This window comes from Xyrauchen texanus, chromosome 16 (genome assembly GCF_025860055.1).
Source record: "Xyrauchen texanus isolate HMW12.3.18 chromosome 16, RBS_HiC_50CHRs, whole genome shotgun sequence".
Lineage (NCBI taxonomy): Eukaryota > Metazoa > Chordata > Actinopteri > Cypriniformes > Catostomidae > Xyrauchen > Xyrauchen texanus.
In genome coordinates this window covers 28,883,084-28,896,983 of record NC_068291.1, presented here as the reverse complement: position 1 = coordinate 28,896,983, position 13,900 = coordinate 28,883,084, and the positions used below count along the sequence as shown (strand labels likewise).

General features: G+C 39.9%; 1 protein-coding gene across 5 annotated transcripts in view; it reads left to right on the top strand.

Moving 5' to 3' along the window:
• Positions 1–13,900, top strand: part of LOC127657089 (EH domain-binding protein 1-like) — a 182,346-nt gene extending 168,446 nt beyond the window's left edge. For all 5 annotated transcript variants that reach the window (XM_052145738.1, XM_052145736.1, XM_052145737.1 and 2 more), the window contains 4 exons: positions 1,071–1,170; positions 2,124–2,197; positions 12,695–12,809; positions 13,053–13,900. In XM_052145738.1, the coding sequence (XP_052001698.1) occupies positions 1,071–1,170; positions 2,124–2,197; positions 12,695–12,809; positions 13,053–13,143 (380 nt within the window). In that variant the 3' untranslated portion in view covers positions 13,144–13,900. The remainder of the gene's footprint in view (positions 1–1,070; positions 1,171–2,123; positions 2,198–12,694; positions 12,810–13,052) is intronic.

Here is a 13,900-nt window from a genome sequence, read left to right as displayed (position 1 = left end):
CTTCAGTTATGTGCCATTGATTTTTAAAAATTGGTTTTTAAACTGACAATTAAACCACGTTGTTTGGAGTTGCTCTTCCATACCTGTCAAACGCCCTGAGCAAAGGGTGGAGCCCCACCTGCAATATCCGACTGTGTAACTTTGGCATCTATACATGTAGGCCTCAGGCATAGAACATATCAGTGCATTTTGAATGCATTGGATCTGCAGTTTGTGAAGCTCTGAGGCTACACAAAGACCTTGGATTTAAGGCTTTAATCCCAGGCAGTGCAGGAAAAAAAACAACCTGCATTAATCCTATCCTTAATCCAGCAGCATCTCTGTTTTACTGACAATGGCAGTACCTTGTGAAGTATCTTATATTTAGGCATAGTGAACACACATCTGGATGGCTTCCTAACGTGCATGTCAGTCTGTGATGTTGAGAAAAGCCTGTCAGATAATCTCATTTGATGCACTTTATACTCTTGAGGTGTGAAAGTGCTTAGCCATGCCAGAGAAAGTTGGTCAAGAGTCTGTGTGTGTGAGAGAGTGTTTCAGTCTAAAAGGGATAGTTCACCCAAAAATGAAAATTATGCCATCATTTACTCATCCTTATGTCATTCCAAACTGATACTGACTTTTTTTCCATGGAACATAAAAGGAGATGTTAGGCAGAATGACAGCCTCAGTAAATTTTCAAAAGATGCAATGAATGTGAATGGTGACAAAGGCAACCTTTTTTCTCCTTTTGTGTTCCATGGAAGAAGTTCATACAGTTTTGAAACTAAATGAAGGTGAGTAAATTATGCCAGTTTACATTTTTTATCCTTTCAGGGTGTTAATGCACACATCTATTATGTCTCGTTAATAGTGAGAGTTTTTATCTCTATGAACAAATCAGAAATAAACATTTGGTTATTTGTTTGTATTTGATTATTAAATAAATGGACCCTAAGAGACTATTAACCACATCAACCTTAGTTTAAACATTACCAAACATGTAATACAATGATATTTATACTGTGACTTGAAGAATGTTATTTAATAAAGTATGACATCCTAGAGTTCTTTTGTATTTGTGTTTTCAGGGAATAATAAGGAAGAGGAGGAAGCCATGATGCAGGAATGGTTCATGCTGGTCAACAAGAAGAACGCTCTGATCCGCCGACAGAATCAGCTCTCTCTGCTGTGAGTTCATATTTACTCTTTTGCGCTCTCTCTCTCTCTCTCCCCATTTCTCACATTTACCAATGGAAGCAGTGGTCTCTAAGCACACACTACTATAATATGTTGAGACACTTGAAATTATTTTCCCTAGGGACCTGAGCCCAGTCAGACGTCAGGCCCCTTATTCACTCCTGCCCCTCCCCTGGCGGTCGTCCCCTGTATAACTGACAAAATGCCATATCGAAACGGATACGTCTGCAATAATGTAATTTCAAAGAATGTATTATTCCAACCATTATGAGAACTGGATCAACTGGGGAAAAAAAATTAAAAAATGACTTCATTCACCTAAAAGAGGAAGCCATTATGGCAATAAGTGACATTATTTACCCTCTTTTTTTTACTACTTTCACAGTTATTTTGTCCCCAAAAAGATGATAATGTTCGTTTTTTTCTTTAAAAGTTAGAATGAGATGTTTAAATATCTGGGCTGCTGTTCATTCTGCATAAAGAACGCGAGAGAGAGAGAGAGAGAGAGAGAGAGAGAGAGAGAGAGGAGTTTCAAAGCTCTCACAAATGACAGATTGAAGTATTCTAATCACATTATATCATTAGAAAAGGGCTTTTTAAGTGCTCAGTTAAAAGGGCCTTGATAATTTCTCTTTCATTTCTTTTTAGTCACTGAACAGGCTGTGAAGGACAAATTCTATTAGGGACAGAGTTAGCTCATTTCCAATACATTTAAAGTGTTGAAATTTAATTTGCTGCTTGATACCCCACCCACCCGTTCCCCTTCACCATTTCCTAGCCCAAGCAGCCCCTCTGTTCCGGTTTGTGTATCACTTATTTGCAGTAGATTAATGTGAGGTGGGGAAGGTGTTGGCGAGTTCACGAATCAATGTTTATTAAAGGTTTCTTTAAGTGTTTAATGATTTAGTAATTAACATATTGATGAACTTTTACAACTTGCCCAGGGAGAAGGAACATGATCTGGAGAGACGCTTTGAGCTGCTGAACCGAGAATTAAGGGCAATGCTGGCAATTGAAGGTAAGAGGGAGTGAAAGAGGGATTTGGGGATGAATTAGAGAGCCTCTCTCTGAAAGACAAAGATCCTCTCCTGCTTAAAGTTGCCCACTACTCGCTCTTTGACACCGCCACTGTTGCTCCGCCCACTGCACATACTGTTGTTAAAGTGATAGTGATTGTTTTAGAGTCCTCTGATAGTTTACAGTCTTTTTACAGATTCTGCCTTGGATTATAGATGATTTGGAATAAAAATCTGAGGCATTACAGCAATAGTTGCAGATGTCATGTCTGCGTCAATATTAAATCTGTGTGATTGCGCTCCGGGGAACCAGACGACATGGTTGCATTTTGTAAGCTTTTGAGAGTGTGTTATACAGGCAGGTAAGGAAGGTAAAAAAATAAAGCTTATTTTGTGATTTCAAAGTTGTCTGGTAAAATGTAATCCTTTTGAATGTCCTCTTTTGCAAAATGAACCTTTAACAATCAATGCAAATTGATTTTACAATTCAATGGTGACCCTCTCACCCCTTGGCTAGCCATGGTCATTTCTTTCTGCACCTGATAAACTAGCCGATCCATCATAAATCAATTCTAATTAGTTAGAAGAGGTTGACAGTGGACATGAATAGCCAAGCAGAGAGCACAGCTCCCTCCCTATACGCTTTTATTGTGATGCAGTGGTTTGCTTGGAAGACACCACGCAGTGGGGATGGCTGTGTTCTGTTTTCTGCTTTCTCACCTTCAGGGCTTCACTGATGCACATTAACATATTTATTCTCAAAATGTTGTATTGCTCCTTTTATCTTTTTTTTTTATTTTCCTTAAAGGGATAGTTCACCAAAAATGAAGATTCTGGTATCATTTAATTACCCTCATGTTGTTCCAAACCTGTATGACTTCTTTCCTCTGTGGAACACAAAAGGAGATGTTTGGGACAATGACAGCCTCAGTCACCATTATTAGTATTATGTTTATTCATTTATTTAATTTTTCAAAATAGTTCATTAAATGAAAATTCTGGCATAATTTACTCACCCTCATGTTCCAAACCTGAATGACTTTCATTCTTTCTATGGAAGACAAAAGCAGATGAGCTTTAGATGTTGGGCAGCCTCAGTCATCATTCACTTTCATTAAGTACATGGTCTTTTTTAGTATGGAAAAAAATATCCAGTGAAAGTGAATGGTGACTGAGGTTGCCAGTCCCTAACATTTTACATAACATCTTTTGTGCTCCACAAAAGAAAGCAAGACATATGGGTTTGGAGCAACATTAAGGTAAGAAAATGATGACAGATTTTTTTTGTTATTTTTTTTTTTTGGTTGTGGAATATGACTTTAAATATTTTCCTCCATTAAGAGCGCTTATTTGATACTGAACGCTAAAAGCTGGGCTGATAACAGGACGGTAAGCTAATAATGTTCAATGCATCACAAATGTTGAAGTGCCTCGGCCTTGTGTCCACTTATCAGCAAACACATTCTGAAAACAGGAAATGGACTGAGTTCCAAATATTGGTCTATATGTGCAGCGTTGACTGTGCCCATCCACGGCAGTGGAATTCAGTCCCTACTGCTTGTAACAACCCTATCAGTCCACACACTGCTACCTGTTGAATTATCAGTCATTTTTTTCTCTCTCTCACTTTATCTCTCTATATTTCTCGCATGAGGCTGAGCACATGGTATTCATAGTCAGGGGGTTTCTGAAGTGACTCAGAGGGTTTTCTGAACTGCTGGTGAGGAGGTTCGTGCATCAGTTTCTTATTTGGAGCCCCGACAGGCTCTCGTACCCAGCCAATGCAGACAGGTTATTGCCGATTTTCTTGGTCCGCTGATGACGGTGTAGTGTAGTGGCCAAGGCGTTCAGACAGACACATTTTCATATCAGCACACATTCTCTGGCTGATTCACTCACCCCTCCTCGACTTCACGGCATCTACAGCCAGCATGACCTGGTGTGTGCAAGAGATGAGTACTACTGAAGGCTGGTACAGGTGTCATGGAGAGGTTTAGTTAGCATTTAGTGCATGTTATGAATGTTTGTTTCACCTAAGCTGTCAATCCAATCCCATATGTCTTTCTTTTTTCGGTGAAACGCAAAAAGGAGATATTGGGCATAATGACAGCCTGAATACATTTACTTTCATTGCATGGGATAGAACATCCATGGAAGAAGTTAGGTCATAACAGGTTTGGAATGACATGAGGGTGAGTAAATGATCAGATCTTAATTTTGGGGATTAACTAGTTTGGATAAATAGTTTTTTGTACTGACAAGCTCTCAAAAGGAGCTTGATTTCACAGTTCTGAGGTGTCCCAAAATGTTTTGATGAATGCACAGTAACTTTACTATTATGTCAGACTGGCATGACATATGTAACAACCTTTTCCAGATGGTCTAGATATTTCTTTTTTCTTATCTATTAGTATTGATGAAAAAGGGATCATCATTTACTGAATTAAGATGCACTTGATGCCTGTTGCATTAAGCATTAGATCTGAAGCCTGTGAACATCACAAAGGGAGAGTAGAATATTGGTTAAATTTTAACACGCCGTATAAAGGCATGTTGAAAAGATGCCAGGGATTCTGTTAAATGTGTAAAGCAAATAGGGTGAGTGTTAATGTCAGCTAAGCGATAACCCCTTCAGTCTCCGCTCCGCTGTGGAAAGGGAAAGAAAAGTAGCGAGGCCTTCCACAATATGCCATGACTCCTATTTCTCTGCCTCCAAATTGATCCTTTTTGCCCTTTTTATCTGCCTGCCATGCACACAGACACTTTTTCAAATTTGTATTTTTTTCCCCCCTTCCATCTCCCTATTTCTTTCTTTCCTGAAATGCGTGGTGCACTCCGGGGCGTTATATTTGAAAGTGGACGCTTCTTTTTGCAGAGGGATTTCTGCATAGGTTCCCCAGTTTTGTTGTTACGGTTTTATATGATAAGCTTTTTTGTATGTTTAAAATCAATATGTAATCCTGTGCAAGGGCTTATCCCCCTACAACCCCATTTGTAAATCTATTTGAGCTTTGTTACATGTCTGGGCTGCTGTATTCCTTAGATTGATTGGGTGCAGTGTGAGAATCCTATCAAATGGCTGGCTTTGATGATGTTGCAAACTCTTTCAAGATTGCTAGTTGACTGGAACTGGAGATAAGGCGAGAGGACTGTTTCTCATTCGACACTATTCACAAAAATCTGTGTTTATTTCCATTTAGGCATTTACTTTCTGCATTTGACTCTCAATGTCCACTTTTATTCAGCTGCACCTAATAGACATTTCTAGTCACTTATTTTTTATATTTGTTTTTTGAGTTTTTCATGTGCTTTTTGTGTTGACACAATTTTTAGTACCTTTGTGTTCATTGTTTATATCTATCTATCTATCTATCTATCTATCTATCTATATATATATATATATATATATATGTATTAAACAAGCTGCCTAATATTGTGAAGGTCCCACTTGGGCCGCCAAAACAGCTCTGACCTGTTGGCATGGACTCCACAAGACCTCTGAAGGTGTCCTGTGGTATCTGGCACCATGATATTAGCAGCAGATACTTTAAGTTCTGTAAGTTACGAGGTGGGGCCTCCATGGATCAGACTTGTTGGTCCATCACATCCCATAGATGCTTGTGGCAAGGCGGCGGGCGGGCCGGGTTGTGATTCTACACACCCGGTCCCTTATCAGGCTAATCAAGCCTCCAAGAGGGATAAAGGCCGACTGCGGAGGATTGTGCTGGGGAGAGAGATGGTTTACGGACATGTCCCATCATGTGTGCGTGTTTGTCTTTTGTTTCAGTTTTATATTAAACTGTAATTTATATTGTCAAGCCGGTTCTCGCCGCCTCCTTTCCATTGAACAACGTTACACTTGTGCCGAAACCCGGGAAGGAGGAGGGATACGTCGTAGTAGACTCGCCAATACCGTCCACCACAGGGGCTGGAGGACTGCCTCCAATCCGCCCAGAGAGGCGTGGCTGTCGTCCGTTAGAGGGTGGAGGATTGGCTGTAATTTATATTGTCAAGCCGTTTCTCGCCGCCTCCTCTCCATTGAACAATGTTACAATGCTCAATCAGATTGAGATCTGGGGATTTTTGAGGCCAAGTCAACACCTTGAACTCTTGCTTGTGTTCCTCAAACCATTCCTGAACAATTATTGTAGCAGGCCGCATTATCCTGATCAAAGAAGCCACTGCTTTCAGAGTATACCTTTGCTATGAAGAAGTGTATGTGGTCTGCAACAATCTTTAGGTAGGTGGTACGTATCAAAGAAACATCCATATGAATGCCAGGACCCAAGGTTTCTCAGCAGAACATTGCCCTGAACATCACACTACCTCTGCCGGCCTGCCTTCTTTCCATGGTGCATCCTGCTGCCATCTCTTCCCCAGGTAAACGATGCACATGCACACGGCCATTCACATGATCTAAGAGAAAATGTGATTCACCAGGCCACCTTCTTCCATTGCTCCACGTTCCAGTTCTGATGCTCATGTGCATATTGTAGCCGCTTTCGGCAGTGGACAAGGGTCAGTATGAGCAGCTATGCAGCCCCATATGCAACAAGCTGCGATGCACCCTGTGTGTTCTGACACCTTTCAATCATGGCCAGCATTAATTTTTGATGCCAGCAGTCATGAATCAATTTTGAATCATGGCCAGCAGTTTGTGCTACAGTAGGTCTTCTGTAGGATTGGACCAGATGGGCTAGCCTTCCCTCCCCACACACATCAATGAGCGTTGGGCACCCATGACCCTTTCACCGGTTTACCGGTTGTCCTTCCTTGGATCACTTTTGGTAGGTACTAAACATGGAATACCAGGAACACCCAACAAGACCTGCCGTTTTGCAGATGCTCTGACCCAGTCATCAAGCCATCACAATTTGGCCCTTGTCAAAGTCGCTCAGATCCTTACGCTTGCCCATTTTTACTGCTTCCAACTCATGAAATCCAAGAACTGACTGTTCACTTGCTGCCTAATATATCCCACCCCTTGACAAGTGCCATTGTAACAATATAATCAATGTTATTCACTTCACCTGTCAGTGGTTTTAATGTTGTGGCTGATCTGTGTGTGTGTGTGTGTGTGTGTGTGTGTGTGTGTATATATGTATATATATATATATATATATATATATATATACATATATATATACATACATATATACACACACACACATATTCACACTGGTGTCCAGAAGTTTGGAATAATGTACAGATTTTGCTGTTTTGGAAGGAAATTGGTACTTTAATTCACCAAAGTGGCATTCAACTGATCACAAAGTATAGTCAGGACATTACTGATTTAAAAAAAAAAACGCACCATCACTATTTGGAAAAAGTCATTTTTGATCAACTCTAGACAGGCCCCATTTCCAGCAGCCTTCACTCACATCTTATACTTGAGTAATCATGTTAAATTGCTAATTTGATACTAGAAAATAATTTGCCTTTATATCAAACACCGCTGAAAGCTATTTGGTTTGTTAAATGAAGCTTAACATTTTCTTTGCAATAGACTGGCATATCTTAAGGTCAATATTAGTAAAAAAAAATAGAAAGGAAACAGCTTTCTATTGAAACTCATCAGTCAATCATTGTTTTGAGGAATGATGTCTATACAATGCAAATTATTTATATGTCCCCCGCAAGCATTGTACTTCATAAAGTTATTGGAATGAGTAAGCCATGGTGTGATTCTCACATTGCTCCCAAGTGAGCCTGACTCAATGAACATTCACTTGACTGTCCGAGGAATCTGAGTGCCGCCTTTGTTTCTTTTTGTACTGGTTCCGCCTAGCAGCTGGAATTTTTTTTGGTGGAATAACACTCCTTCGTGACAGTTGTGGAGAGGACTGGACTGGGAAGAGAAATTGGTCTGGGATTTTACATAGCAACAGGCCCAAAAGTTGTTGAGGGGTTTGAGCCCAAGGTTGATGAGGGAGGAGGGCGGGTGTGCGCTGTTGTGTTTCATCTGTTGTGGATCATTCAATTAGAAACATTTTGGTCTCGAATCACGCCCTGGTGAGTTTAGAGGTGTTGCCACATACGGAGAAAAAGAAATCATATAGTTGCCGCTTTATTGTATCCCTTTTGGCAAAATCCTGAATTCCCAAAAATGTGTATATATTGAGACCAAGTGTTCCTCAGTATCTTCTGTGGGTTGGCTTGGGAGGCATTTAAGGCGGTTCTTAGGGGTCGGATCATGCAATATGCCTCATTCATCAAAACGTCCAAAGAAACTCACTTGGAACTCAATAAACTGATGACTGAGCAAAAAAAATACACTTGATTCTGAGATAATCTTGGAGGAGCTTAGCGAGGTAATTAAGGCCATTTTAAATCCGGGGCCATTTAATTTTTTAGATCTTATGCTGCAAAATTGGCTCCACTTTGGCTAGAAGTTTATACGGAATCATTAAAGAATGGAAAGCTTCCGCCAAACAAATATTGTCAAAAATTCTTACTAACCGATTGAGTAAAGTTATAACATATACATATAGATCAGGAAGGGTTTATTTGGGGCCACAGCTCTTCTGATAACATTAGGCATTTCATCAATATTATGTGGTCAGTGGCGACTCCAGTCAGTGCCATCTCACTTGACTGTTCAAGCCAGTCTGGCCATTCTTTGTTGACCTCTCTCATCAACCAGGTGTTTCTGTCCACAGAATTGCCACTCACTGGATGTTTTTTGTTCTTGGCACCATTCTGAGTAAATTCTAGAGTTTTTAGTCACCCTTGTGTGTGAAAATCACAGCAGATCAGCAGTTACAGAAATCTTCAAACCAGCCCATTTGGCACCAACAATCCCATGCGATTATCCCATGCGATTATTTAATTAGCCAATCATGTGGCAGCAGTGCAATGCATAAAATCATGCAGATACAGGTCAGGTGTTTCAGTTAATGTTCACATCAACCATCAGAATGTGGAAAAAATTTGATCTCAGTGATATGGACAGTGGCATGATTGTTGGTGCTAGATGGGCTGGTTTGAGTATTTCTGTAACTGCTGATCTCATGGGATTTTTACGCACAACAGTGTCTAGAATTTACACCAAATAGTACCAAAAACAAAAAACATCCAGTGAGCAGCAGTTCTATGAACGGAAATGCCTTGTTGATTAGAGAGGTCAACAGAGAATGGCCAGATTGGTTCGAACTGACAAAGTCTACGGTAACTCAGATAACCGCACTTTACAATTGTGGTGAGAAGAATAGCATCTCGGAATGCTATTCTGAGATGCGGGTTGGTGCTGTTTTGGCAGCACGAGGGGGACCTATACAAAATTAGGCAGGTGGCTGAATGGTGTGTGTGTATATATATATATATATATATATATATATATATATATATATATATATATATATATATATACAGTATATATAACATTCTATAGCCCTGATATGGCCAGTTTCAGAGTTGCATTAATACAACACGCTATTTTGTCACATAAGTGACAAAATATGTATACATGGGTACAGTTGATAATTTGGTCAACATTAATTTAAACTCCGAGTTTACCCAATAATGAAAAATCTATCATCATTTACTTATGTTCTTCCAAACCTGTATGATTTTCTTATTTCCAAGGAGCACAAAAGATATGTTTTGAGGGTCAGCATTCTTAAAACTGTTCCTCTTGTGTTCAATGGATGAAAGTCATACTGATTTAAAATGAAATAAGGGTGAGTAAATGACAATGAAATGTTAATTTGTGGGTGATTTATCCCTTTTATTGCATCGGCAGATGTCCAGTGATTTACTCAAACTTTTTATTTTACAGGTCACATTTCTCACTGTCAACGCCACTGATTGATTCCATCCTAAGTTGTTGAAGTTTTTATCATCTCTCTAAAAACAGCATTAAGTTAAATCAAACCAATTGCAAAATGGTTAGATCACACATATACACAAACACTGGATGCAGATAATGACTCAAGGTTTATTCCTATAATTATTTCTAGTTATTATGTATTTGGTTTGTTTTTGGTAATGTCAGTTATTTGTAAGTGATATAGTAGAGTGAGACTTCTAGTTTGGGTTTAGTGTTGTACAAATCCAGGGACCGTTTTTCTGTCACCCTTCTTGTCATGGTTCTCCATGTTGATCTTTGTCTCATTCCCAGCTGGCCTCTCTCCAGATCCATCTTATGCTGGCACTCCCAGCATGCCCAGTGCTTGCCTAAATCTGCTGTATTAAGACCTTGCATTTTTTTCCTGGATTCCACCAACACACATTTTTCACACATTGTAGCCAAAAAAGCTCCACCAGGCCCAAAGGTTTCCCCTATGTGTTCATAAGGATAAGTGAGGAGAGCATGTGTAAAGTTGTGTACAGTGGCTGAATTTAGTGAGCTTTATGCAGAACTCTCAGAAGAAGCTCTGAGCCTCCTGAAGCTGCCGAGCAGGTTGCACTCTTGAATAAATTTGGCTGTGGAGGAGGGTCATGGGGATTTGAACCAGTGCATTCTTCTGTGGGTTGTGAGTGCTCACATGGTTACCATTGGTGTGCATTGTTAGGGTTATCTGAATAAGCACCAAGCATGTGAGTTTTAACGTGATTGCCCAGGGCAGTGAGAGGGAAAGAGGGGAGTAATCCAAAAGTAACCCCCCCACACACACACACACACACACACACACACACATATATTTTTCCATCCCTCTCTTCAAGGAAGGAGAGGAAAAGAGAGAATAAGGACAAGGAGCCAGTATCTTCCATAAGAGCCAACAGGTTCTGTTGGTTATGATCGCACGTTTCCTCTGCCATCTACCTCAGCGTCCATATTCATTGTTTACCTTCTTAATGAGGGGGGCGGCACCACTTCCATTTGATTGACAGCTGCATGTGGACTCTGCCGGAGGTGCAGGGGAGGTACTGTGGCTTTTTGGCTGGGAATGCTGAAGGGGAAGAAGAGGGAGGAGGTAGAGTCGAGGGGCTTCTCTCTCTCTCTCTCTCTCTCTCTCTCTCTCTACCTCTTTGGGAAGTGCAGAAGTTTTGTTGGCTGTAGCCTACCATCCAGGCAGGTCTTTGTGAAGTAGGCATTGTCGTTTTTGACGGAGGGGTAGCAGAAACGACAGAGCGAATTAAAGAGTGGTCTGGGTAGTCAAAGAGGCAGAGAGAACGTATGGAGAGTGATGCAGGATAAACAGTAGGGCCTGTTGGATGTTAAGATGAATGCTGTCAGGAAGTGACCGGCCCATATCACAGGAACATTCTTTCATTTGCATTGTTTGCTAGTGTAATAAAAAAAAGTAACTTATTATGGACCTTTCTTAATTTTCCTTCTTGCTGCCTTTATTAAAGTTCTTTAAATGTTTTAAAACCGAGACAAATATTGGTGGCGTGCTCTTTGTATTAGCCTCTCTGAAGCCTATGACAGACCAAAGACCTTCATTTAGCTGCTAGAGGCCAAATAACTTTCAAATATTGGAACTGAGTTCATTTTGCCACTGTGCTTCACTTCAAAGGCAGAGGGGTTATATGAGAGCAAAGAGCAGACCTTTCAGAACAAACACAGCTCTAAGCACCACTGCATTTTCACACAACCAGAGAGGATATATTTACATTTTAAAAAAGTACAATTATTTTAAGGATTGACATTAAGAGGTTTGTTTTGCATTTTATCAGTTTGTCTCTATTAGAGAACAAGTTGCAGATGGATATTTATATGTTTTTGTTTATAGTGTGTGTGTGTGTGTGTGTGTGTGTGTGTGTGTGTGTGTGTGTGTGTGTGTGTGTGTGTGTGCGCTTGCATGAGGGAGCTCTAATAAAGCAGTGTAAAGACACTGGTACAGTTTGTTCTTACATCGGGCTGAAGAATAGGCCTGGTAAGATAACTTTCCCTTGGCTGTGAGCAGGGCCTAATCTGCACTGGTATCAGTAATGCCTGATGTCATCTGCCTGGCTGATATTTCAGACCCATTGTTGGCAGGGGTACAAGACCAGGTCACCTCACAGAGAACTTGGCTATAGTCACATACTTTTCATTCATAAAATTCTATTTTTTATTGATTTATTTTCCCAAATAAACACATACACACCAAAGCATTAAGGCTTTATACCAGATTGTCTAATATCAAGTTTAAAGAAGAATCTGGATTAGAGTTTATTAATGGAGCAGAATTTGTGGTGTTTAATCTGAGAACGGCACCAATGCATATCTTTAGAAGCACTTTTGAAGTGTTTGAAAGCAGGTAATTTACTCAATGTACTGTCCTTGTATTCACATGTCTAAATTCCACTAAGTGGCTACTTTCCGTACAGAAACCTGTGGGAGCCCTGGTACAGCTTAACAATTACTCAATAACATAACGCTCAACATTATGGGCCACATTCTCCTCTGAATCCTTCATCATGGAACAATGGTGCCTTTGAAACCCAGTATATAATGTCTGTGTCTTTAGGTCTTGTTTTCTGGATTGTGTTGGTACAGTAAGTGCAACCAAAATCCTGAGCTTTTCCTCAAAATGTTTTCCCCTTGTTTCTTTTCTCACTCCATCCAGACTGGCAGAAGACAGAGGCACAAAAGCGCAGAGAACAGCTCCTCCTGGATGAGCTCGTCATCCTGGTCAACAAACGTGACGCATTGGTCAGAGACCTTGATGCCCAGGAGAAAGAGTAAGTCCACCTGCTGCATGGCATGTTATTGCTGCATGAATTAGTCCTTCGGGCTCTAGTGTGGTTCAGAGAGGGTTTTAAAAGCTAAAGTTTGCAGTCACTGATATTCTCTTTGCCACAGAGTGTGTTTAGGTGTGTTTTTTGGAGACAGAGTACAGGTAGTGCAGGTGGCATTCTCATGTGTGCCTGTCCATGACCTGTGTGTGTGTGTGTGTGTGTGTGTGTGTGTGTGTGTCTCGGCAGGGCTGAAGAGGAAGACGAGCACCTGGAGAGAACCCTGGAACAGAACAAAGGCAAAATGGCAAAGAAAGAAGAGAAGTGCGTTCTTCAGTGACTTGTCATTTCCGAGCCAAAAAAATGCTAAAGGAGAAAGCTAACACGTGTACACTAAAATGTCTTGAAATGTATTAGTCATAAACACCATGGCATACACTTTATTATTACTTTAAATCTTCATATATAAAATCTTTTTTATGGCAAAGGGCTAAGCAACTGGTTGAGACCCTAAGATACCTCCTGTTTAGTTAATACAGAGAGATTGTTGAACATACACAAAAACATTATAATTATGATTATTAGGGTTGGTTTGTTTTCACAAACGGTACTTAAGGATCTAATATTTAATGAGGTATAAAGCTGTGTAATTTTAAACATCCTGACAAAATTGTTAAATCCATTTTCAGACAGAGAAAAATGTACCCAAATAACCAAACTTTAATCAGAACAGAATGTGTTTCCCTTTCTTGCAGTAGTTATGACTCAGATGTTTCGGTACAGCACAGTAGAGGAACAATTGGGGACATTTTCCGTTTGTGAATAGGATTGGATTTCAAAATCATATCACATTTCAGTTTTGAGACAATATATCAACAGGTTCTCTTCTAACATAAGCTGCGTGAAAATAAATGTTTTAATTACTCAACTTTTTATGAGTAGATTCTTTTCCAGAGGGGGAGTTATTTTGTTTTAATGTTTTTTTTTTTTTTTAATTTTTAATATGTTTACCAAACATTTTAAAGCTTGCTTAAAGTAAGAAGATTAAAATACTGCGAGTGCTTTTGCTGAAAAAAAAAAAAAAAAAAAAAACATAA